This window comes from Cynocephalus volans, chromosome 5 (genome assembly GCF_027409185.1).
Source record: "Cynocephalus volans isolate mCynVol1 chromosome 5, mCynVol1.pri, whole genome shotgun sequence".
NCBI classification, from domain to species: Eukaryota; Metazoa; Chordata; class Mammalia; order Dermoptera; family Cynocephalidae; genus Cynocephalus; species Cynocephalus volans.
The window spans coordinates 137575174-137599279 of record NC_084464.1 but is presented as its reverse complement, the minus strand read 5'-3'; the positions used below and the strand labels follow the sequence as shown (position 1 = coordinate 137599279).

General features: G+C 38.4%; 1 protein-coding gene across 1 annotated transcript; it reads left to right on the top strand.

Moving 5' to 3' along the window:
* The first annotated feature begins 2609 nt into the window (after nucleotides 1–2609).
* Nucleotides 2610–4591, top strand: LOC134378415 (lipopolysaccharide-induced tumor necrosis factor-alpha factor homolog). Its single transcript, XM_063097498.1, has one exon. The coding sequence runs from the start codon at nucleotides 2641–2643 to the stop codon at nucleotides 3124–3126; it is 486 nt and encodes a 161-aa protein (XP_062953568.1). The 5' UTR covers nucleotides 2610–2640; the 3' UTR covers nucleotides 3127–4591.
* Nucleotides 4592–24106: the final 19515 nt, after the last annotated feature.

The window sequence follows — 24106 nt, the reverse complement described above, 5'->3', positions numbered from 1 at the left end:
AATGAAATTCACACTAAAGTATTCAAGAGTGATGATGGGTCAATAGGTGAGCAGCTTGCTTTAAATTGTTTAGGAAAAAAAATGTTCATTGTTCTGTATTTCCAACTCTTCTGTAAGTCTGTAGTTTCAAAATTAAAAATAAAAACATTTAATACCTGTGCATGAGACCTACACACAGAGAATCTGGATTGATTTGAGGTGGGATCCTGGCATGTGTGTTTTTCAAAAGCTCCCCTGGTGTTTATTATTTGCAACCAGGGTTGAGACTCATTGCTCTAGACAAATCCTCCAATTTGCCAAAAGAGTGAACAGAATTCAGATGCCAGGCCAAAGGTCGTGTAACTGGGAGAACAGGCTCCAGAAGTCAGGTCTTCAGACTTCTATTAGTTCATTCATTCATTTTATTGATATTATTTTCAGGGCACTGTGTATTTTGGAAGAAAACAGTAAGACATATGTGCTTGTAATAGTAATAATGCCTTCCCTTGAATAGCATTTTATGGCTTGTAAAATGTTTTAACATTTCTTTTGGTTGTCAGAGCAATCCACTTGAGTATTGTTACCTTGACTTTACAGACAAGGAAATGAAGGTTACGGTGAGCGAGTGATATCCTGCTGTCAGGGCCAGGACTTGGGTCGGCTGACACCTAGGCCAGTGTTGTTCTGCCACACTCCACTAGTTTAATGCAAGACAGCAAAGATTAAATGTCAAATAGGTAATAAAGAGAATAAGCATTCTGGGACACACAGGAACTTGAGGTTACTCCGCGTGAGGTATTAGGGAGAACTTCGTAAAGGAACAAGATGTGAGTTGCAAATTGAAAGTACGGTAAGATGAAGCAGAGAGAAAAGTAAAGTCATTCTAGACAAACTGGGTAAATGAGCAAAGGACAAGGAGAGAATAAAAGCTCAATGTCTTGCGGGAGATAGGTAGAGGAAAGGCTTCAAATCAATAAAAAATTCTATCAGAAAAATTATATGAGGATAAACTATAAGTATTTTTAGATGACCTGGAGTCTCCAGTGGACAGCCACAAGTTAGCTGAACAGCATGGGTTAGAAATCGAGGAAAGCTGGACTACGAATTTGAGCCTCAGCTTTTCATTATTGTCTGCTGTATCATGCAGAAGTAATGGAAACATCTAGAACTCAGTGCTTCCAACAGTGAAATGAGGAGGCCAAAGATAAGCAATCTCAAAAGGACCATACTGAGCTAGGATCATTATTGAATCTGGAAGGAGGTGGGAAGTGGTATGCATTGATCTCATATTAATTGCCTGTCCCTGTGCAGGGCACTAAATTAGGTGATCTCGTGTATACTGCGTGGCAACCTCATGAGGTAGAAATTACTGTCCCTCTTTCACAGATAAGGAAGCTGAAGGTGGGAGGAAGTCATTGAACCCCTCAAGATCATCCTGGCATGCTGCAGAACAGAGGTTTGAACTTGAAGTATGCATCTTTCAAGCCTTTTTATGTCCCTGCACAGGGCCAGGAAGAAACACTGTGTACCTAACTCTGGTGAGGATTAACTGGAACTAAGACTTTTTGAACCTGAAAGTAATATTTTGTGACAACATTCAAGCCCCAAATTGATAGAACTTGTTTGATATATGCTTCTCTGAATTGATTTGTTTCAGTTTCACTTTAAGTAGAGAAAACATCTATTTATTTTGACTTTTATCAAAACCGTAGTTTGTGGTACATTTTCATGCTTGTGAGTGCAGAACTGGAAACTTTATGTCAATGAAAAGGGTTGAGGATCTAGCAAAAATTCTGACTTTGCTAGAGTTAGGAGGGATTGCAGGGACTAGGAATGGACTCAAAGAAAGTAGTTTGAAAGGAGTTTAAAGAAATTCCAAAAGGAATGAGTTTCCCTACATCCTGGTTCTCACTATTGAAAACAAAACAAAACAAAACAACTCATCATTTCCTATGGTTATCAAACCATTCTCACCTGAAGAAAGATGCACTAATTGATAGCTTTGTTGAAGGTCAGTGGAAATAAACCATTGGCTCACACCGTTGATGACTGAGCGTGGGAGTGAAGAAACGTTTTATTCTGGGAAACAGATTTGAGAGTGGGGATTAGAAAAGAGGATGCATTCTGTGCCAGGCTTTCAGGGCCAGTGGCATGCAATCTGGACAGTGCTTTTTCTGCTCAGACTGATACATGTACAGCACATGTAGTCAACTGACAAAATGGTTAAACCCAACCGTTGCTTACCCACATCAACTAGCTGCCACACATCGTTTGTTCAACCTCTTCGATGCAATGATCATGCTGTTGCTTAGACACTGGGTGGGGGGGGGACAGGGGGGAGTTTGTAGGGAGGATATGGACGAGACATCACCTCAAGGGTCTTCAGCCGGGGGAGATGCTTGCAGTTATGATGACAGTCATAGGGTTCTGTTTATTCTAACGTGTATTACCTTTAAACACTTGCCACTTTAATTGGTGAATACCCATTTGACTCCTCCGTGCTTACTCTTTGGCACTTGAAATTAATCTTAGAAAACGTAGGGAAATGATAGGGACCAAAGGCATAAGAAGATTAAGAAGAAATAAAATTGTTTCTAAAATGATGGGTTCCGGCAGCTGCTCAGACCTCCCGGCTCGACAGGCGGCGCGGGCGGCGGTAAAATGTCGGTTCCAGGACCTTACCAGGCGGCTGCTGGGCCTTCCTCAGTGCCAACTGCCCCCCCATCCTATGAAGAGACGGTGGGCGTCCACAGTTACTACCCCACGCCTCCAGCACCTGTGCCTGGGCCAGCCACGGGGCTTGTGACGGGCCCGGATGGGAAGGGCATGAATCCTCCTTCGTATTACACCCAGCCGGGGCCTGTCCCCAATGCCAACGCAATTGCTGTGCAGACTGTCTATGTGCAGCAGCCTGTCTCCTTTTTCGACTGCCCTGTCCAGATGTGTTGTCCTTCCTGCAACAAGATGATCGTGACTCAGCTGTCCTATAATGCCGGTGCCCTGACTTGGCTCTCCTGTGGGAGCCTGTGCCTGCCGGGGTGCATAGCAGGCTGCTGCTTCATCCCCTTCTGCGTGGACGCCCTGCAGGACGTGGACCACACCTGTCCCAACTGCAGAGCTCTCCTGGGCACCTACAAGCGTTTGTAGGACTCGGCCGGACATGGAGGGAGCCGTGTGCAGCAGGAAGTCCTTTCTGACTCATCCAGCCCCACCCCTGGTGGAGGTTCTGCTCCGGTGGTCTCATCTCTCCAGGGGTCCATCTTCATGTCTTCCTTTGGGGGGAAAATATCGCAAAACTAACAAACCTCTAAACCCAGAAATTGCTGCTTGGAGTCATCCATGGGACATGCAAAGACATTACCCTTGAGTGTTGGCTCAAGGGTCTCCCACCTACCCGTGACCCTAAGTCATACCATCTAACTGTGATCGTAACCCCATCTGAAACTTCCTGTGATTTGCCATTGGCCGGCTCCTTTTCCTGCCTCAGTGGGCCTTTCTGGTGGTGTCCAACTGAGAAGCCACAGTTGCCTTATTTTTGAGACTGTTCTGACCCAAACCCAGCAGGATTTGCCTTTGGTGCCTGCCATCTTTTCCATCTGTTCCCACCCCTGATGACAAAAGTCTTGCCTTATAGACGTTATGGGCTTGGCTCTTAGGTTCTGTAACTGCAGATTTTGTTAGCACACAAACTACTTTAATTTCTTAATTTTTTAAAAAGTACAAGGGGTGGGGGGCTGTTAACACTCATCAGACACATATCCATGAGGTCATAAACACATGCTAGAAAAACAGGCCTGGATCTTACTATGGGTAGGCCTTCGCTTGTTTCTTTGTGCCGGGTCCTCAGCACCACTTTCCATGAAGGGATTTTTTTCTCATAGAGTAATTCTATTAACAGCTTTTATGACCTCCTTTTGGTTTTAAACACTTGGAACATAATTTTGGAAGGAGGGACATACAGAACCATTTTCTGTAACCATATGATTGTTATCATTTTCCCATTTGCCAACTTGCTCCCACTTTTTTGTTTTAACAGAAAAAGAAAGGGAAAATTTCATCCACTTCCTTTATCCACCTGGGTTTAATGTGGTTCTTAAAAACCTCCATAATGGAACTCTCCAAGTGGAACCCCTTTGGGGTTCCTGGTGGTGTGTTTGGAAAGATGAGGAAAAGCATGTTTGAGTATTTCTGGGGTACCACGGTGCTGAGAAGCTTGGGAACTGAAACTGTTTCAAAGGAGTCTGACGTCTGATTTTATTTTTCAGAGATACAGTTTGTTGTATAACGTCAGCAGACATGATTTCTAGGACTCAAGCAGCAAGCCAAATTCCTATGTTGCTGCTGTGGTCTTTTGAATCCAGACAAAGCCGAGAGTCCCCGTTTTGATAGTAAATTGGCACAGGGAACTCATATAATAATACAATGTAGAAATCAAGACTAGATCTTGAACAAAAATCTGTATATTGGTTGAAAATGATAGTTGTAACCCTTGATTCCACTCCTTCCTTAGATGTTTTGGAAATTCCAGTAAGTATTTTTGCAATGAGTATGGGTACTGCATACTATTTTGGTATTATCTGCTTTCAAAAAAATAAAGCGGTTCACTCAGTGAACTATTTATCAAAAAAAATAAAAAATAAAAAATAAAAAAATAAAATAAAATAAAATGATGGGTTCCGCTCCTCTTGATTCCTGACTTACTAAAGAGCAAACAAGAACAGTTTCTGTTCCAGCCAGAAAACTACTGTGGGACACCCTTTCAACTTTTTGTTACAGAAAAAAGCCAGTCACTAAAAACAGCTGAGTAAAATATGCTAAGTTTCTATCTGACAGAACCCTATGGAGAACTATCTTTAGTAAACTGTTCATTTTTACTACAAATAAGTGGATAGACAGATATTATTACATTATAAAAGTTACGAGAAAACAAGTTATAAGTCATATTTGACAAACATTAGTTCAGATGCTCTGCATTTTGTGAAAGATAGTTGCCCACCTGTGGGACTCTGTTCTCCCTGATGAACTACAAAGAACTTTCAGCTGCATCTGATAACGGAGGGAACAGTGGTATAGATCAGCCACAAATTATTTCTATTTTGGCTTTAAGATATATTTTTATAATTTTCTTTAAAAGGGATGTATTTGCTTTTTTTTTTTTTTAATTTTATTTTGTCGATATACATTGTGGCTGATTATTGCTCCCTATCACCAAAACCTCCCTCCCTTCTCCTTCCCCCCCTACCCCCCAACAATGTCCTTTCTGTTTGCTTTTCGTATCAACTTCAAGTAATTGTGGTTGTTATACCTTCTTCCCCCCCCCCGGTTTTGTGTGTGTGTGTGTGTGTGTGTGTGTGTGTGTGTGTGTGTGTGTGAATTTATTTATTAATTTTTAGCTCCCACCAATAAGTGAGAACATGTGGTATTTCTCTTTCTGTGCCTGACTTGTTTATTTGAATGCATTCTTTGGAGTAATGCTAAGCTTCTGTAACAAAGAGATCCCAAAATCCAGTGACTTAAACATGTTGAAGTTTGTCTTTCATAATGCTTCTGCAGTGAGTGGCACAGGTCTGTGGGGCAGTCCTGATCAGCACAGGATTCAGACGCTAGGGATCCTTCCACGTGGCTTCACCACCCCTGGGACATTGTCATTGTGGCTGAAGCTGGGTTATCACCATGTCTAAGTTCAGCCAGTAGGAAAGGGCAAGAGGATGTGGACAAAACAGCTGAATGCCTGAAGCTCCAGCCCCAGGATGCACACATCACATCCTTTCACATTCTACCAGGGAGAACTTGGGCACATCTCACTGCAATGAACACTGGGAAATGTAGTCTGTAGCTACACAGTCATGTGCCCAGGGAAAAGCAGAAAGAGATTGGGGGAGGTGGGGGGGGAAGCAGCAGGCTGTACCATGTTGATGTAGGGGAGAAGATTTCTTTCCTCACCCATTGCTAGGTACATGGCTGAGGTCCCTATAACAAAAGGCATATTGACAAGAGAAAAGCACGCACATTTATTTAGTGTAAGTTTTGTATGACACGGGAGCCTTCATAAGCAAATGAAGACTCAAAGAAAGAGGTAAACCTGTGGGGGCGGTTTTTTGTTTTTTTTTTTTTAATGCTAGTTTTGATGACAAGTTGGCAGTCATGAAGAAATATGATAGGAGGACAAAGGGGTATAATCTAATGTATTAAACTGGGAGAAACTTAGCAAGACCTTTTTGCTCATATTCTTTTTGGTGTCTCTGTGCCTTTGGCTCCTTTCTTCTGGATGTAAGGATGGCACCTCTCAGATGCAGATCTAGTGGCTGCTTCAGAGTAGAAGGGCGAGGGGAAGGTGTGAGTGGCCTTCCTGCTTCTGCTGTTTTCTCAAATGCCCACATGCCATATTTGGGGGTTAGCATGTCCTGAACCCCATCACTGTTACTATAAGAATTCATAACTCAACATGTATGGTTTAAACTACTTAGGAAGTTGCATGGTAAAGACCTCCAAGAAGTTGTTCCACAGCCCAGTTTTTCTACTGTCTCCTGGGAAGAGGTTAAATTCCTCTAAACTTTGAAGTGATCAAAGCCAGTGTTAAAATAACTCACTGTTTTGCCATACAACTTGCAGTCCAACCCGAGACCTAATAAACATTAATGATATCATTGAGAACTAAGAGGAGTTATATCTGATACACCCCAGATCACATACTAGCACCCAGCAGTTTGAAAGGGGCTCCCAGACTTAGTCCATTAATATGGCACAGCATATAACCTCTACTGGGAAAAAAGAGGAACTATGACAAAATATGAGGCTGTCATCTCCACCTAGCAACAGGCTACATTGGGCTGGGACACATGCTAGGATCACCACAGTCCCCAGCACAACCTCCTACCTTGCATGCACACTACTCTGGCCTGGTCCCTAAAGACATTTGAGCTTTTCATCCCGGGTTATACAAGGATGTAACCAACCCACTCAAACCTAGTGTTCAACTTCAGTTGTGATGGCAAGAAATGCTGTTGTAGGAAGTGAGATAGATGCTCTCAATAGCATTCACACTTTAACAGTCTGACTTCCTCTTAATAATTAATTGTGGATTTCTCCTTCATTCAATTTTTGTGACCATTTTTCTCTTTGCCTTTTTTGTACACTTTACTGATATAATCTCTGCTAAGTATTGAGTTGTCAATTTTGATAAAACCTAGATACATTGACTCTGTACTTTTCATCAATATTAAAGGTGATAACTATCAATTGTAGTGTAACAGCATGTAAAATTTCAGGACAAGAGACACATTAAGGAAATTGGGCAGTTTTCTAGCTTCTCTAAAGTCAACTTTTAACATCAAAGTTTCATTGATTCATTAAAAATTAAAGTTAGCATAATAAATTCCCATAACATCAGACAATAGAACACAGCTTGAGCAAAAAATACACTTTAATGCCAAATGTAAATCATCTGTGGTTCTTAAATCTCACTGGTCCCTCCATTGCCATAGATTGGAATCACCTTGAAAGAAAAACCCCTGCAATCATCAGGTTCTCGTATGAATAGGCATGTAGAATATCACTGGTGTGTCATTAACAAAAAACTAGAAATAAGATTTTCAAGCATGATTTAACTTTAGCACAATTAGAGGAATCATTAAGAAATTATGTACCTGGTGAATGTAATGTTGTTAACTTGAAGAAATCTTCAGAGGCATGAGCAAAATATTGAGAAGGACAGAAAGGTAATACACATTACTTGGAAATAACATTTAAAAATATTTTTGCTGTTAGAAAAATCCAAGGAAGTTTTAAAAATCTTACAATAGTATATTCATTGGATTGAAAAAATTAATTCATGATAAAACTTGGGTAAATAAAGAACAGAGTTGGAAATCTATCAATAAGAATAAATATTGGATAGAAGGGAATCAGACTATGTGTCTAAGAAGATAAACTTTTTCTTTTCTTTTTTAATTTCTTTGCTGTCTTTTTACATAAATAGTTTCTTTAACTTTCCTCTGAGTGAAGCGACAGACAGGACTGTAAGTGAAATCAATCAGCTGGTCAAATAGTAGTATTCTAAGCCAAATCCTTTGAAAATGTACCATATGCATTAATTGTCTAGAGCTCAGTTCAGATTGCATTGGTTAAAAATTATGTTAGGGTATTGGTTCTCTGGTCTCCCTGGACTGTCAGAACTCATCCTTTGCACTTATAAATTTGAGCTGGTGTCTGGTTTTGTTTGGGAAGAGAAATAAATAATATAACAAAACACACACAGGGGAATCCAACAAAGCCATCATTAATGTGCTAAATTATTTCTAATATCTATCACCCTCCTAACCCTATGACTGCAAATGCTTTGCATAGCAGTAAAGCTGTCTTTATCTACCGAAATGGAGCAGAGGGAGGAACATTTGCATCTGACTTCTGCTGATAAAAACGCAACATTAAAATGCTATTTGGCAAGTACGCAAAAGCACAGAACAGCAGAATCCTGATTCTTTTTTAGATGTAGTTCTTTACAGAGTCTCAAGAGTGCTCAGTAGGGTGTGACCATATTGCTCCCCGCGGTCATCATATGGTTTGCCTACGCAGACGCTGAATTGTTTTGTGGATGTGAAATATTGTATGTTACCCCGAGAGCTGTGGAGCCAGTGGATCCAGGAACTGTTGTTGAGACTGACAGTTACATTGTGTTACTGAATGGTGAAACGGCAGAATCAAAAACACAAATGGACCCAGACAGAATGTCCTGACCTTTCAGAAAAAGGCTGATTGGATATGGTGTAAGCTTGCCTTCATCTCTTTCCATAATCCATTACACCTTTCTCAGCCCACTTTCTCAGAGTAGGCGGCTCGTAGATGAGCTTCTCTTAGATTCTTTATGTGAAATTATTTATGGGGGAAAAGAAAAAACAGGAGCGCTGCAGTAAGTAGCCACCTCCCCCATATAATTTACTCTTGATAGTTATTTTATATTAACACCGTTCAGAGGCAATGTTAATAACAAATGGTGTTATCTTCATTAATCTAAGCATATTGATATTTATGCCTGCACCTAAATGAAAAAATGAAGACAGATGCCCAGATATAAGAATGAATGTGTAATCAGTGTTTCCAAGCAAAAGTCATTTAGATATGTTCAAACTCATAAATTCCTGCTTGCAATCACTATTCACCATATTGCCAACTTCTTCAAGCAATCTAAATCTAAAATGCATAGAGAGTTAGAAGTAGTTACTTTCTCATTTCTTTTTGAATAAGGTTGTAAAATGATGGTTTTCTTTATGGTGAAATGCATTCATTGTTTAAGTGTATGATACAAATATAATAATTAGAATATATTATATGTTTTATAAGTTGATGTTTCGATCTTAATTTCTTTCACTTTATATATGAGATTATTAAATATCACCAAGTAAAGCGTTGATGCTGTTCATGTGTGAAGATACATGTGATATATTATTAAATTCAGTGTTCTGCTCTGTTACAAGCACCATTTTGGTAAGTTGGGACAAGAGTATAAAAGAACTGAGATAGTTAACATAACATAAAGAAATAGTTTAAACTAGATATTTGCTTCAGTAACATTAGAGGTGGATAGGGAAGTGAAATTTTGACTGGAAGGAAAAATCGATTCCAACACAAGTAAAACAGTCAGGATATATGTGTTTATAGTAAAAAAAAAATCCTCTTTACTTTTACTAAAAGATAGATTTCTTCTTTGCATTTCTTTTCTAATATTTTTTTATTATTAAACCTGTGGACACACAGTGGCCTTTTCAAGAGTTCTCTGTCTTTCTCTTTCTCTCTCTCCTGTTTAGGATTTCTAGGCTGCCCCTCTGCCTAACAAAATCACCTCCATAAGTTAATAAAATTGATTTCAACAGTTTCTTACTACCTAAACATTTACCACCACTAGATTTGTAATATGTGATTTTAAATACTTGTAAGATTATGCTATATTTACCGATATATTTAATATGTCTCATCAGACACAGGGATTTAACTTCCCTTCCTCTTTTTTAACTCTGAAAATCTGATGTTCTACTGGTATATCTTGCATCTCTATTACACAAGAGGAAAGCATCTTCTAACTCAATTAGCATGCTAAAGAATGGGTTTGGTTTTGTGCTCCATTAAAGTCAACTAAATGGATGCGCCGCATGTCTTTATTTCAAAAATAAAGCTGAACAATTAAATCCCATGTCTCTTTGCTCAGCTTTTGATCCCACACAAAGCTTTCCCACTTGCTGCCTTTCGATGTAATGTTAACAAAGTCAGTTAACATCAAGCGCCGCAGTAACAGGCATGGCAGAATTCCTTGTTTTTGCTCAATCGGTCTGTGTTCAAACTATCAGTTTGATTTATTTGTCCACATTGACCCTTATTCACCACTTAATTATCCTCGTATAATGTTTCAAGAGGCTCCTGACATAAGGAGAAAGACAATTGCCGATGTTCTGTAAAACAACGGTTGACCTGATGGGCCCAGATGAAGACCGTGGGTCGAAGGTTGTTTGCTTTTGGAAGAACCCACTTCTCCTGCCTTCTCGAGAGCTGCGGCCAGAGCCACTCCCTGTGGGTGCCAGAGGCTGTCCGGTCAAGCTGTGAATCAGTGTCTCAGCGTGTGCTGACCAGCACCGCAGGAGATTCGCAACGTTTCCCTCGGCTGGCTTCTCCAAATCCCCTGATACGTTTGGGGTGATAGTAGAGTTTAAAAAGAACAAACAAGCAGCACACCCACATACACACACACTGCACTTTAATGTCAGCAATGTCCTTAGCAGTACGTGGTTACCATTGTGATTGGAAACATATTTTCTCACATTATGTACGAAAAAGAGGGATTTCAGAATCAAAGACAGGACATGAGAAATTATAAGCCTTGAGCTGTTTCATAGTGAGGTTGATCTCTAAGCTCCTGCTCACAGATCCGATGAATTATCATTTTATTGGGAAAGCAAACCAACAGGCGTCTTTCGTACCTTGCCAGAAATACCATTCATATTAACAGGTTCAATTTGAAATTAAGGCAATTCTTTCAGAACTTTTGAAATCTAACAACTATTGTACCTTCATAGCCATTAAAATTCAGAGATAAATAAAAGAGAACTAAAAACACAGATGACAAATATTAACATGTATAGAAAAAACAGCATGTATAAAGGTAAATGTATAATTTTACATTTATGAAGTGATTTTCTATAAAAATTTGAAATTCTTCAAATTCTGGCAATTTGAGCCCATATTTCATTTGGCTGCATTAGACTATATATAAACGGTTCTTACAACACCCTCCCAATCTCAGTTTATCGTTTTAATTTTTCACACATTTTCCTCACTCGTTGAGTATATTCTCCATCTTATTAAATTTTGGTTTCCACAGTTACCAAGGACAGCATAATTGTTTTTGATGCTTTAAAAATGTCCAACAATGCTGTTTGAGCCTAATATTAGAAAATAACTCAGAAACTTGTGATCTGACACAGCCTACATTTGTTGGTGATTTTTATCCTTTTGTGTGTTGACCTTTCTTTCTCTGTAATGGGTATATGATTACAAATGTTGCTGCACAGAAAAAATATCATTAAAACTGAGCAAATTACAGGCAGCAATTTCAAAATGAAAAATACCAAAATTTTCTTTTAAAAGCTGCTTGGGGCTGGCCAGTTAGCTCAGTGGGTTAGAGCATGGTGTTATAACACCAAGGTCAAGGATTTGGATCCCCATATCGGCCAGCCACACAAAAAAAGACCACTAGAAAACTTATTAAAGGAGAAGAACCAACTTAAAAAAAAAGCTATTTTTAAAAAAAGCTACTTGGTAGGGCTTTTTATTGCTACAAATGTAACTAAACCCTGAGGAAGCATAGTTGGAAGCCCCTGTAACCAGTGTGAAAAACAAGTCTTGTACACACCGTAATCCTGAACCTCGCTCTTTCACCCTGAGCAGGTCTGAAATCCCAGTGAGATGGTCTAGCAGCCAGTAACCTTCTACCTGATTTGGTGCAGAGGGACTGACTGTCAAGAGGCTGACCGTGTGGCGCTGGGTGTCCCACTCAAACATGCTAGCAGCAGTTTTCTCACCATGAAGGGTATGCTGTCACTCGAGGTTTGGAACAGAGTCCTCAGGAGCCCCTGTGATGTTCAAGGGGATAGATATTGAAGCAGAAGTGAGTTGGGGCAGGCACACCAGCAAGCTGCAGCCCTGCACACACAGCTTTGACCAGAGTGGATCCAGAGATTCAGTTCTTTTCTGCATAAGATTTTTCTTCTAGGACAAAGCGTCCCATAGCTTTTAACAAGTTTTTTGTTTTGCTTTATTTTTTAACCCTGAATGTATAGGCCTTCCAGATCTGGCATTACATAACTCCACAAATAAAATTGTATTTCTTGGAGCTGAAAGAACAGACAAGTGGAACAGGCAAAAAAAAAACCTCAGGTGGGAAACTTGACCTTCAGCTCATCCACCATCCTTCCAGGAGGTTCTATCATTTGCTGCTGGAGAAACCATTCCAAATGTTCCTCTGTCTGGAAATACACAGGGCCGAGATCTCCTGAGGGTTCCTGCCCACTCAGAATGCTCATGGGAAGGTGAAGATTCATACAGGGGATTTTTCCTGCAGGGAATCCTGCTCTAAGAAAATTCCCAGAGCTTCTCTCTCTACTCTGGCCTTGGCCTCCAGTACCAAGAAATTTTCATTGATCATTGTGGGATTCTCTCACAGATCCACTTTTGCATCTGCCAGTGATTAAAAACAGAACACAAATGCAAAATTAACCACAGTGAGAAAGAGTAGCCAGGAGCCACAGAAAGAAGAGGTTTTAGCAGATATGCCTAACTAACTCCCATCAGTGTAAACCTCCCAACTAACTGCATTAAGGTTAATATGAACCTCACCAAGAAGATAAGAAGGAATTGGACTCTGAAGATAATTCTGAATTTACCGGAGTATTTTGGATTATTATGGGCAAAGTTAATACTTCATTAGATTTGTCTTTGGATGGGGTAAAACTTTAACCAACCATACCTTGGCCCCCCTGAAAACAAGTGAATAAATAATATTTCGGAGCTCTCTTTATTTCAGAAATGGAGAGATGTGCTTTAGGTACACTGAAAGCACAGATGAATGCCCCCCAAAAGTTATTCTGTCTTTCAGAGCAGCAATTTCTTTGTATGTAAAATGAGGATCTCAACATTAGGAGTATATAGTGAGATAACCTGAGTACAGCACCCCATTAGCATCCTTTCAATTCAGTTCCTTTTGGAATCCTGCAACACCTATGAAGCAAGTGTGATCATCTTTTTAAGGATGAATTTGGGCTTAGGGAGAGTAATCAGAATGCAAATCTAAATCTGTTGGACTCTCCAGCCTGTGCTCTTTAACATTGCCCCATTCAGTCCCTATTCCTCCCCGGATGGCCACCATAATAAATTGAAAATTTACAACCTGTACGTATTTATGGGGAAGTATGTTACAGGTTGAAGGGGGGATAGAAGAATGTAGAAAAATAATGGAGACTTATAACTCATGACCATATACCCTATATCAAGTCTTGGAAGGAATGCAAAATGGCAATGTCCTGACTGGAGATATTGGAAAAGAAGCAATAAAGTGCACAGTTTATTGGTTTAAAACAGCGATTCTGGGAGGAGATGGGAATTTAGCCCCTCACAGGGCACTGAATAATGTCTGCAGACATTTTTGGTTGTTTCAAACGGGAAGGGGGTGTTATTGGCATCTGTAGGTAGAGGTTAGGGGTATTACTAAACATTCTATGCCACACAGGACAGCCCCCTACCACAAAGGATTGTCTGGCCCAAAGTGTCAACAGTGGGTTGAGACACCTTGGTTTAAACTGAAAAATCTAGTAACAAAAATAGACTTTCATTGTACTGGTTCCTTTTTTCACTAACAGTTTTTAAATATTCTGCCAGTAATGTCAGGTGGAGGTTTTCTCAATATACTAATTCTGAATTGTGAGAAGGTTACAATGGTTCTGTGGTGAGAAAATTAAGTATTCAAATAGATGTAATATCTCCAATACTGGAATGAAGATAGCCCTGAAATAATTGACATTCAGAGTATTTATAAGTTTTAAATCACAAAAGACACTATAAAATCTTCAATGTTAAGCTAAAATAAAATAGAAAGATTTTCTCACAATATTTTTCTTCTTTCAGTTATAAGAGTCTGAATTTCTTGCCTTAGATTATTTGGATTCTTCAGATTTGCAACAAATGGTATCTGAAATAGACCATGCATCACAGAAGACAATCGCAGGAAAGACAAAGACACAAGCTAAAGATCGTTCTAAACCTGTGTGCAGCTGGAAGCTTCTATATTTTATACAGATTAGCTCCTTCCCTATAAAACAACCAATGAATCCAAACAAGATGACACAATTATATTCTACAAAGAACAAGCAGTAGATTTAATATAGTTTGATTGTATGTCAAAAAACAAAACAAGCATTAGAAGCACATTTGTTGATGAACTCCACAATACAAACACTACTGGTTTGCTCATTGAAAACCAACTACTTGCGGAGGAAAAAAATAGACACTTCATTTTCTTATCTTACACAAATCTTTCTAATACAAAAAAGCATTTGAGACTGAATGTTCAGTAGAGTCTATAATGTTGACCCCAAAGTTCACGATTGCATTGTTATGTTTGATTCTCTGTCTGATGGCGGACGGGCATCTGTCTCCCAGAATCTAATAAGGAAAATCAAGTTGTGTCTCCATGTGGTGACTCCTATCAGAAAAATTTTAAATACCCTTTTAATAAAAACACATCCACTTGTGAGATTTTGTGATTGGTATAATTAGATGAAAAAACATTAAAATTTTGTTTTAATATGGAGAATTTATGACCACAAAGTCCGTGTATATCAAAGAGTTTGGCCAAGGCACACTAACAAAGCATTCACCTACTGGGTAATGTTAAAACAGGGCAAGATAAAAGTAAAGTTGGTTCATTTCTTCCCATCACAACAAAAAGGTTGATAAAGAACATACTTGATATCAAACAGAGCTTCCTGCTGGTTTCAGTTACCTGGGAGTTTGGAGCCTGTGGTTTGAATAATGTTCCGCCTACAATGGGAATGACAGCAGAAGTGTGGAGAGACTGATGGGGCTTCCTGCAGGCTGAGCTTTCAGAGTTCAAACTCATTCTTTACTCTCAAGTAGAAACGATAACAAATGTGTAAATAGTCACTGATCTGAGGTTGCTTTTTTGGTGCTGGGAATTGTATAACAGTTCACGCAGCAGAGGTGAGCTGCCTTCACCAAACTACATTCCAGACTTTTGTAAGTTTTCAAAGGAATTGGTAAAGAAGAGTTTTTCATAATTTCACTTGAAAATAAATGTCTCATGTAACTTTCTTGAAGAAATAGGATTTATTAGGCCATTTACTAAAGATGATTTGATGATGAAAAACATAGAATTTGTAATGTTAATAGTTTTATACACATGTGTAAGTTATCATTTTAATGACTATAACTTTGTCCCCTTAATTCTGGAGAATATGCTGTCTAAGTAATAAGATTTTAATTTAAAAGTTTTTAATTTTAAGAATCTAAATTTTAATATGAAATAGAATACCTATTCTAGAGATCATAATTATTTTTTTCTAAAAGGAATACTTGAGTCAATATCAAAGAGATCTCCTCTTGATCTCAGGTACTTGGTTATTATTTATCTCATTTTCAAGCATATCAATAAAAAGACCTAGACAAATACATTTTGTAATTGCATATATTATTTTCTAATCATTTCTAACTATTCAAATCAAAACTATAATATTTAGTTGTTATTCCAATTTTTGAAATCCATATATATTTCTGTGACTTAACAGCTATGTTTCAAGTAATGCCGAGAAAGAAATACTTTAACTTCTGATAAATTAACCTTTAAGTTAAAGGAACATGGAGACAAAGAAGATTCCGACCTGACTCAGACTGTTACATTATCCCTTCTGAGGGCCCACCAGAGGGCAGCATCCTCAAATAGTTGTGGATGGGGGACAGGAGAAATGCAAAGAGGAGGAAATTTATGATCTTTAGCTATTTAGAACTTCAGTGTCTTATACTGTTTCTAATTTCCCCAAACCCAGAAAGGTAAGAGGCAAGTATTTTCTTCTCCAACTTAAAAAAAAAAAAAGTGAAAGAAATTTCAAAAGAGAAATAATATTAAGGCTTTATAGAACTTAACCATGTGCCTGGCACCGTTCTAAGAGCTTTACATAAATTAGCTCATTTAGTCATAACTGCCCTGTAATATGTACACCACTATTACCCGCAATCTTGCAAATAAGCAACCTGAGGCACAGGGAGTTTATCACCTGCTCAAGTCACACAGCTACCAAGTGATAGAGCTGGGATTCAGACCAAAGCGGTTGGCTCCAGAGTCCAGGCACAAGGCTTCTCTCACAAAACTGAGAATTCCTAATACACTCTCCTTTCTATCAGGTCATTAAGTCTCTCTGATAAACTGGAAGTCAGAGAGTAATTTCCTCTTCTCACCCCATCTTCTTGGAAGACACAATGTGATTTTTTTCTCTTATTTTCCATAATCATACAGCCATATTTTAAAAATATATATTCCATATTTCCTCAAAATTCACACTATTACGAGCATATCTGTCATATTAAGACTTGCCAAAGAGAATGAGAGAATGAGGTCCATTGTAGGTTTGGAGTTTTCAGAAAGCAGGAGAATAAATGTGCAAAAAAAAAAAAAAAAAAGCTAGCACTGGGCTTATAAATTGGTTAAATAACAGCCCACAAATGGGGGGAAATGAAGAATATCTATAAAAGAATATATTACTATATCCTCATCACGATACTGAAAAAAGTGACTAAAGAATTACTGAGGAGGATCCCAAATTACAATATGAAAAAGACATATTGAATGAATTGATCAGGAATATCAAATTAAAACAATTTTTAAAATAGAGTTACAACCTTTACAGAAGAGGGAAGCAGTAAGTTAATGCAAAACAAACCTGAACTGTCAAATAAATAAATTATTCATTCATTCATTTATTTGGCAATTATGGGGAGCTAGAGGCAGAATTAGTGACCTTTTCATAAAGCAGAAGCTTGAAAGAGGAGTAGGATTTTCCAGAAGAGGCAAAGAGGGGGAGAGCTTTCTAGCAAAGGGATCAACAAAAGCAAAGTCCAAAGGTGTAGAAGAGTAGAATGTCTTGGAGAATGACAAAAAGCCATACATTAGCAAAAGTTTGTGGTCTGTGGAGGGAAGCTGGGAGAGAGGGGCCTGCAAATGTAGAGCGTGTAGTGGAGCGAAAATATCTCTTCTTCTACCATCCCAGGTTCATGGCGGAAGCCACCATAACAAAAGACATTAACAAGAGAAAAGCATACCAATTTATGTAATGTAAGCCTTCATAGGGAAATGCAGACCTGAAGAAACAGTTAAACCTGAATGTTTTTTATAGCAGGTTTGATAGAGAAATAAGATAAGGCAAAAAGGGTAATAAACTGGAGGAAATCAGCAAGGCCTGCTTGTTCAGAGTCTTCTCTATGAACCTCTGTCTTCAGAGAAAGGACGCTCCTGTCCTCTGAGTACAGGGAGGACTTCTCACATGAGGGTCTTATGACCTGCTTCAGGGAAAGTTCAGAAAATCCTGCCTAGGTTTTATGACTTTCTTCAAGGGAGAAGGGTGGGGGGTGGGGTAAGAGTGACCTTCCTGCTCCTGCAGTTTTCTCATATTCCTTATGCTGAAAATATTCAATATGCCAAGGTGCCATATTTTGGGGTAGTGTGTCCTGAACCCCATCAGGGGCAATGAAGTCTGAAGGTCCTGAAATGAAAACCTTAGTAAGGGACTCAGCCTTGATCTCATAGGAAATGAAGAGGGTATGCATTAAATTCTAATGCCAAACAAAAGTGCATATCTAGTGTGCAAGTAAAACGTTAACCTTAGATGTATTATGAAGTATTTGCATGAAAAATTGAATCATGAGGTCCTTCAGGCTTACAGATGCTGCTAGCTGGAGAAAGCAAACTGACATTTTCAAATGCCTTAACAAATTGGAGAGGCAACAATTAAAAAGTAAGCAGACAGGTGAGGAGAGGAGGTAAGTAAGGACAAGTACAGAACAGCTGACAGAAGCGGTGCCTCCAGAACAAGGAAGGGATTGCATGTAGATAATAACGGTCTGCTTGCCAGTTAATGTCCATCAGTCTCAGGTCAGCAGAATGATCAAGAGGACCCAATTATCTAAAGGAAACTTTTTGGAACATAGACACGTGCCCTTCAACATTTTGTCTCTTACTGTGTTCAAGACAATGTGCTAAATGCTGGTAATCAGAGCTGATTCCTGCCATCAGGAAGCTCACAGTCTGTACAGGAGCAAGGTTGAGATAGACAATAAAGCAAAGCATTGCTCTATAGTCAAGACCTTCTAATGAAGAGCTGTCTGCAAAGTTCTATTACTAGGCATTAGAGAAACAAGAAACTGGTCATTCAGAAGAATGTTCAGGTTATTGTTTCCTGGAACTCTCTGGGCCAAGGATGTTCTTCCTTTTCTCTCCTCTTCTAGAAAATTCTGTGTATCTCTCAAGACTCATTTCTCTGAAGAGATCACTAATTCTTTTCTCACCCCAGCTCTTAATAAATGTCTAGTAAATAAATTAATTCAATAATGAGTCAAAGGAAGGTTTATCTGATAGTTCAAGTCAAAGCTATTTTGCATGATAAAATACAAGGAAAAATCCTTCCTTGCAAAGAAAGCCTTTGTGCTGCCTCCCTCCTCAAAAAAAAAGATTAACAATGTGCTCTTGTTTTACAAACAGTAAATTTTTAAAGAAATTTCCTTGAAAGAGAACTGAATGATGTCTATGCAGGCAAAAAGGAAAGAGAGAGAAAAGTAGAAAGTACACTGGATAAGGAAATTAAAAGACTAATTTTTATGCTAGCTTGGCTACCGTCTAACTGGGTGACCTTAGACAGTTTGTACTACCTGAGTCTGTATTTCTTCCCCCTGCTTCAATTAATAAAAAACATATTAATTAATGTCTCTTCCTTGGGGTATGGTGGAGGGAAAAGATAAAAGTAAAAGTCAATTCACAATGATCAGAAGAATAAAAATGAACTATTTTTTAGGCACTTATTAAATATCCAGCTTTACTGTGCCTAGTGTATGCAATATCATGTTTCCAAAATTATTCTAAGCTTTATTGTTCTTGTGCTGCAGGTGAAGTCTAAGATCCAAAGCTGTTACATTTTCCCCCAAAGTGTCAAAATCAATAAATGGTGGAGTAGTGCCATGCCCTATATGTACTGAGATGTATTAACAGAAGAATAAAATGCAAATCAGGAGTGAACGTTTTTCAAAACTGCAGTCTTCTTGATGTTACAGTTAAATTAATTACAAATCCAGAATAAACAGTTCTTAATCACATAAAACAGTTTGCCATATTATACACACTTTTCCTATGATGTCAATTAACAGCCAATGGAATATCTTTTAAATAAATAAAGCAGCATGTTCACGCACACGCACACACAAATAAAATGCAAAATCCCTAAATATGATCTTCTCATATCTTCTGACTCAAAAGTTTTCTGAGAAAGTACTACAGTGGTAGGTTAAGGTTATTTATACAAACATGATGCAGAAAATTTTTTTTCTTTTTTTGTTAATTTAACAAATAATTGCTGAATAAGTTCTTGTGCCAAGGACTAGGGTACAAGAAGGTAGACTAGCATTCTTCCCAGGGAGCTTTCAGTGTAGTGAGAGACACGAATACATAGTCAGCCAATTATGGTTCAATGGGGTATGTACTTACTGGTGAGGTACAGGATACTGTGGGGTACAGGATACTCTGGGAGAACATAAAATGAGCTCTGAACCCTACTTAAAGAGTTGGCAAAGGTTTGAAGGACCAGCAGAGTGAGCCAAGTGAAAGTTGGGTGAGAGTGGTCTGGAGAGAGAAAGCAATAGGAGCAGAGACCTTAAGGACAGAGAGATTCTGAGAAACTCGTATAGGTTTCCTGTGCCTGGAGGATAGGGTTTCAGGTGAGGAGTAGAGAAGGAGGCGGGTAGAATTAGGAATAAAGGAACCAGACTAGCATGAGCCTTGATGCCAGGGCTAGGAGGTTGGACTAATTCTAAGGCTACTGAGCATCACGTGGTCCTGTTTGTGAGGCAGGCAGAGTGGAGGCTGAGATGGACAGGAACACAACTCAGGCAGGTTACCACGTGTGGTAGGTTCCATGACTTGTTCACAACTGTTTGTTTCTTCCTTACTCTTGCCACAGTCTCCCGTGGGCATGGTGTACTGCTTATCTCAGCAACTCTGAGCTCAGCCATGGGACTCACTTTGGCTGATGGAATCTTAGTGGACGTGACTTATGCCACCTCCAAGCAGAAACTTTAAGCGTGTGTCATCCTCGAGACTCTCTCTGTCCTTGGCCATGAGCCCCAAATAGAATCTGCTCCTTCAATCTGAGTCCCAGAATGAGAAAACATGCAGGGCCTGGCCAAACCCAGGCAAGCCCAGCCAAGCCCATGGCTGGCCATTAGTCTGCATGTAACATGAGCAAGAAATAAATGTTTGTGTTGTTAAACAACTAAGATTGAGGAATTGCTTGCTGTCACAATAATTGCTGACTAATCATTCAGGGAAAATGTGCTAATCCAGATGCAAAATCATAGTGGCATATACTAATGACATTGAGTGTAGGAGATTCAAGGGCTATTTCAGAAATAAAGCCAAAAAGACCTTAGTAATGAATTAGAGGTGAAAATGAAAAATACAGAGGAGCGAATCATCTTATCTAGATTTCTGGCCCAGCAACTAGGGAAAGGAAGAAAAGGTTTATGTTCAAAAATTTTAAATGTTGGATTCTTTAGTGGGTGCAAAGAAAGTAATAGAGAACAAGTTAACACTAAAAAATATTTTAATACATATGCATGTGATTGTAATTATTAAAGGGACTATCATCCATCTCTGTTAAGCATCTAACAAGTGGAAGTAAGTTTAATTTGCATGAAAAGAGGTTATTACACTCAAGAATGACACTTCTGACTAAAAAGGTTGTTTGATATTAGAATGCATTATCCATGGTATTCAAGGATTTTCTTTTACAGGATACATTTAGTTCCAGATTAGACATGGAACTTTCAAAATTAATTATGAAGGAAGACCTTTTCTAGCCATATGATTTTAAACTATTCTTTTCTATTGGGTTAATTTTGTCTGTCTAAGCCTTCATTTCACCATCTGTAAAACCAAGAAATGGGACTAGATGATTTTCAAAGCACAGTTCGGAAATAGTAAAACAGACCCCACCAGTATCACAGAACATTAGAGGATAAACCCACGTCCTGGGTTATAATAGGGGCTATGGGAACTATGGGAAAGATGCCTATATATGGTGTCCATTTATATATCAATATTGATTTCTATATAATTAGAGAGAAGATACTTTTCTTAAACCACAGGAATATTTCTTTTCTTAAAAGGAAAAAAGTGCAGTTAAAATTATTTTTCACATAATAAAAATGTGCAAAAATAGTTAAGAAATGTAATTTCCTGTGGCTTTTTTTCCCATGAACATAAATTCCAAATACTTAATGCCTTAATCCTTGCTCCATGTGCTAACAGAATTAAACTTTACCATTTGGCCTGAGTTGCCACATATTGCCTTGGAGAAAATATTAGGGTAAGTGATATCTGCATCTGGCTTTAGACCTAACCTAGCATAAAACATAATATGTTATACTCATAATTCTTGAGGTTGACAATTAAGCTGATTTTACATCTATGTGAATCTTGAATAACTAGGTCCTTTAAGGTATAATTTGACATTATTAAATGAGATTTCACTTACAAAATGTCTGGCACATCACAAATATTCAAAAGAACAATGGGTCATTAATACTGTCATGCCAGGCCTATTGTGGAAAGTATGCAAATGCAGGTAGTTCTAAGTTTGATCACTTAATAACTGAAATCATAGAGTACTAATCAATTAAAACATTTATTGGGTAGAGAATTCTGCAAATTTAGACACTACCTAATGCAGAAAGGAAGAAAATCAGTGTTAGAAATTAGACTTTGCCACATGAGACCCAAAGAGGAAGTTAGGCTGCAAAAAAGACCAGAAAGTTTGTGACCACAGTGTTCCTCAAACTCTAAAAATACATAAGAACATGCTGACTCTAAATCTACCAGCTAATGATAATAGGTAGTCTAAAATACAGGGGGCCTGGGAAAAAAGACTTGTAACCAAGAATTATGAAATAATTACTTACGCTATCAACCCAACATTCTTTGGGCCCTCAAGACTAACAAAGAGTTTTACAGAGGATTTTTGCTAGATGCAGAGTTAGTGGGAACAATATTTTTGAGCTAAAAGATTACCAATATGTAACTGCACATAGTCAGCACTCAATAAAAATGTGTTGAATGACAGATTAGTAGGGTTAAAACCCCTCAACTCTGTAAAGGAAAATTAGCTATTGCTCTGTCTGTTTAGCCCAACATATCCCACATGGAATAGAGTAATCTCTAGGTGCAGAAGATTCCATACTGGTAATTATTCATAAGCAAGTTAACCTTTATTTAGTGGGAGGGGGAAAAATCAAATAAAGTTTATTTCAGATTCTATTCTCTGTGTTATGATATGAATACTGGTCTTAGTTTATGTACAAATAATACATATGTATAATAATACCAAACACTTGTCATACATATATGTGCCAGGCCCCATTCTAAGCACAATTACATTATACACTCATATAATTCTCACAAAACTCTGTTTGGTTAATACTATTGTATCCTCATCTAAAAGATGAGGAAACTGAGGCACATAAAAGTTAAGAAACTTAATTATGGTCACATAGCTAGTAAGTGATAGAGCCAGAATTCAAACTCAGGCAGTTTATCTCCATTATGTGTGCTCTTAACCAAAACATTATGATGTCCCTTCAATACCTAACTAAGTTTTATTTCATTCCAGTCTCTCTCATAACACTGGAATTTCACCCAAAGCAAACTATAGCAACTCAAGCTAAGTCTCCTAAATTCCAGTGTTGCTCATTCTCCTTAATATACTTTAACAACTTTTAATGTTAAAGAAAATCTTCTTTTAACAGATCTGAAGCCCAAGTTCAATTTAATCTATTCTTTTACTTTATAATATGAAAAATAAAATGTCAAATTTACATTTACATTAATGATAGTCACCTTATTTACTTATTTGATCATCCAAACATTGAATGAAATTGGGAAAAATTGAGTCCAAAAGGAATTCAGACAGAGAATTTAATCAGACTTTTATGTCCCCATGTTTTTCTACCTTTATATACTGTAAATAAAATTATAGCCCCCTATGTAATCACTTCCATTGATACTGAGTTTTTGAATAGTTTGAGTGATAGAAACTTGTCAGGTTTATAACCAGTGTATCAAGTGGGGAGAAAATCATTAGCTACATTCTACCTGGATAATGCCTAATTCCAGATGTGTTGGTCAAAACACACTTATGATGACCCTGCTGCAGTTTGGAGCCCTGCCTCCTGCCTGTCAGGAGCTGTGAAGTATCTGAGATTTTTACACTACATGCAAGCTAACAATTTAGCCTGCCTCACTTTCATGGATGATGGATGGCAAAAGGCACGAGACTCTGGATTAGAGACAAAGGACTTCATTACTCCCAGCACATCAGGCAGCATGAGTTTTCAGTTCACATCAATCCCTTGTTTCACTAAGTTCCACTGGGGTAATGAAGGTGGGTCTGGGTGGAAATGTACATGGAGTGGTTTTGTGCCATAGCCAAGGAATCTCAGGTTTAGGAAAACTCAAGTATTTTTAATGGGCTGTAAGCAAACCTGTCCAACCTTTGCCCCAGAGAGAGATAATATTATACTGGACAGCATACAAACTTGCCTTCTGTTCTGAAGAGAGGTACTATCTCCATTTTCCAAGGCTGTTCATTATACAAACGTCCTTGAAAAGATAGTCCAGAGCAAGAACAAGAGCTGTCAGTGCCTCTGCCCACAAGAGGCAAGAAATGAGAGAGACCTATGGAGAGCTGTCTTTTAACATGCCTTTACTGCCAGCGCCACGTGACTGCAGCCATTTGTCCCACACTGGCAGAGCCGG

Bases quoted from the DNA above. Each gene is read 5' to 3' on its own strand.
- LOC134378415 (XM_063097498.1), top strand. From the start codon at position 2,641: ATGTCGGTTCCAGGACCTTACCAGGCGGCTGCTGGGCCTTCCTCAGTG.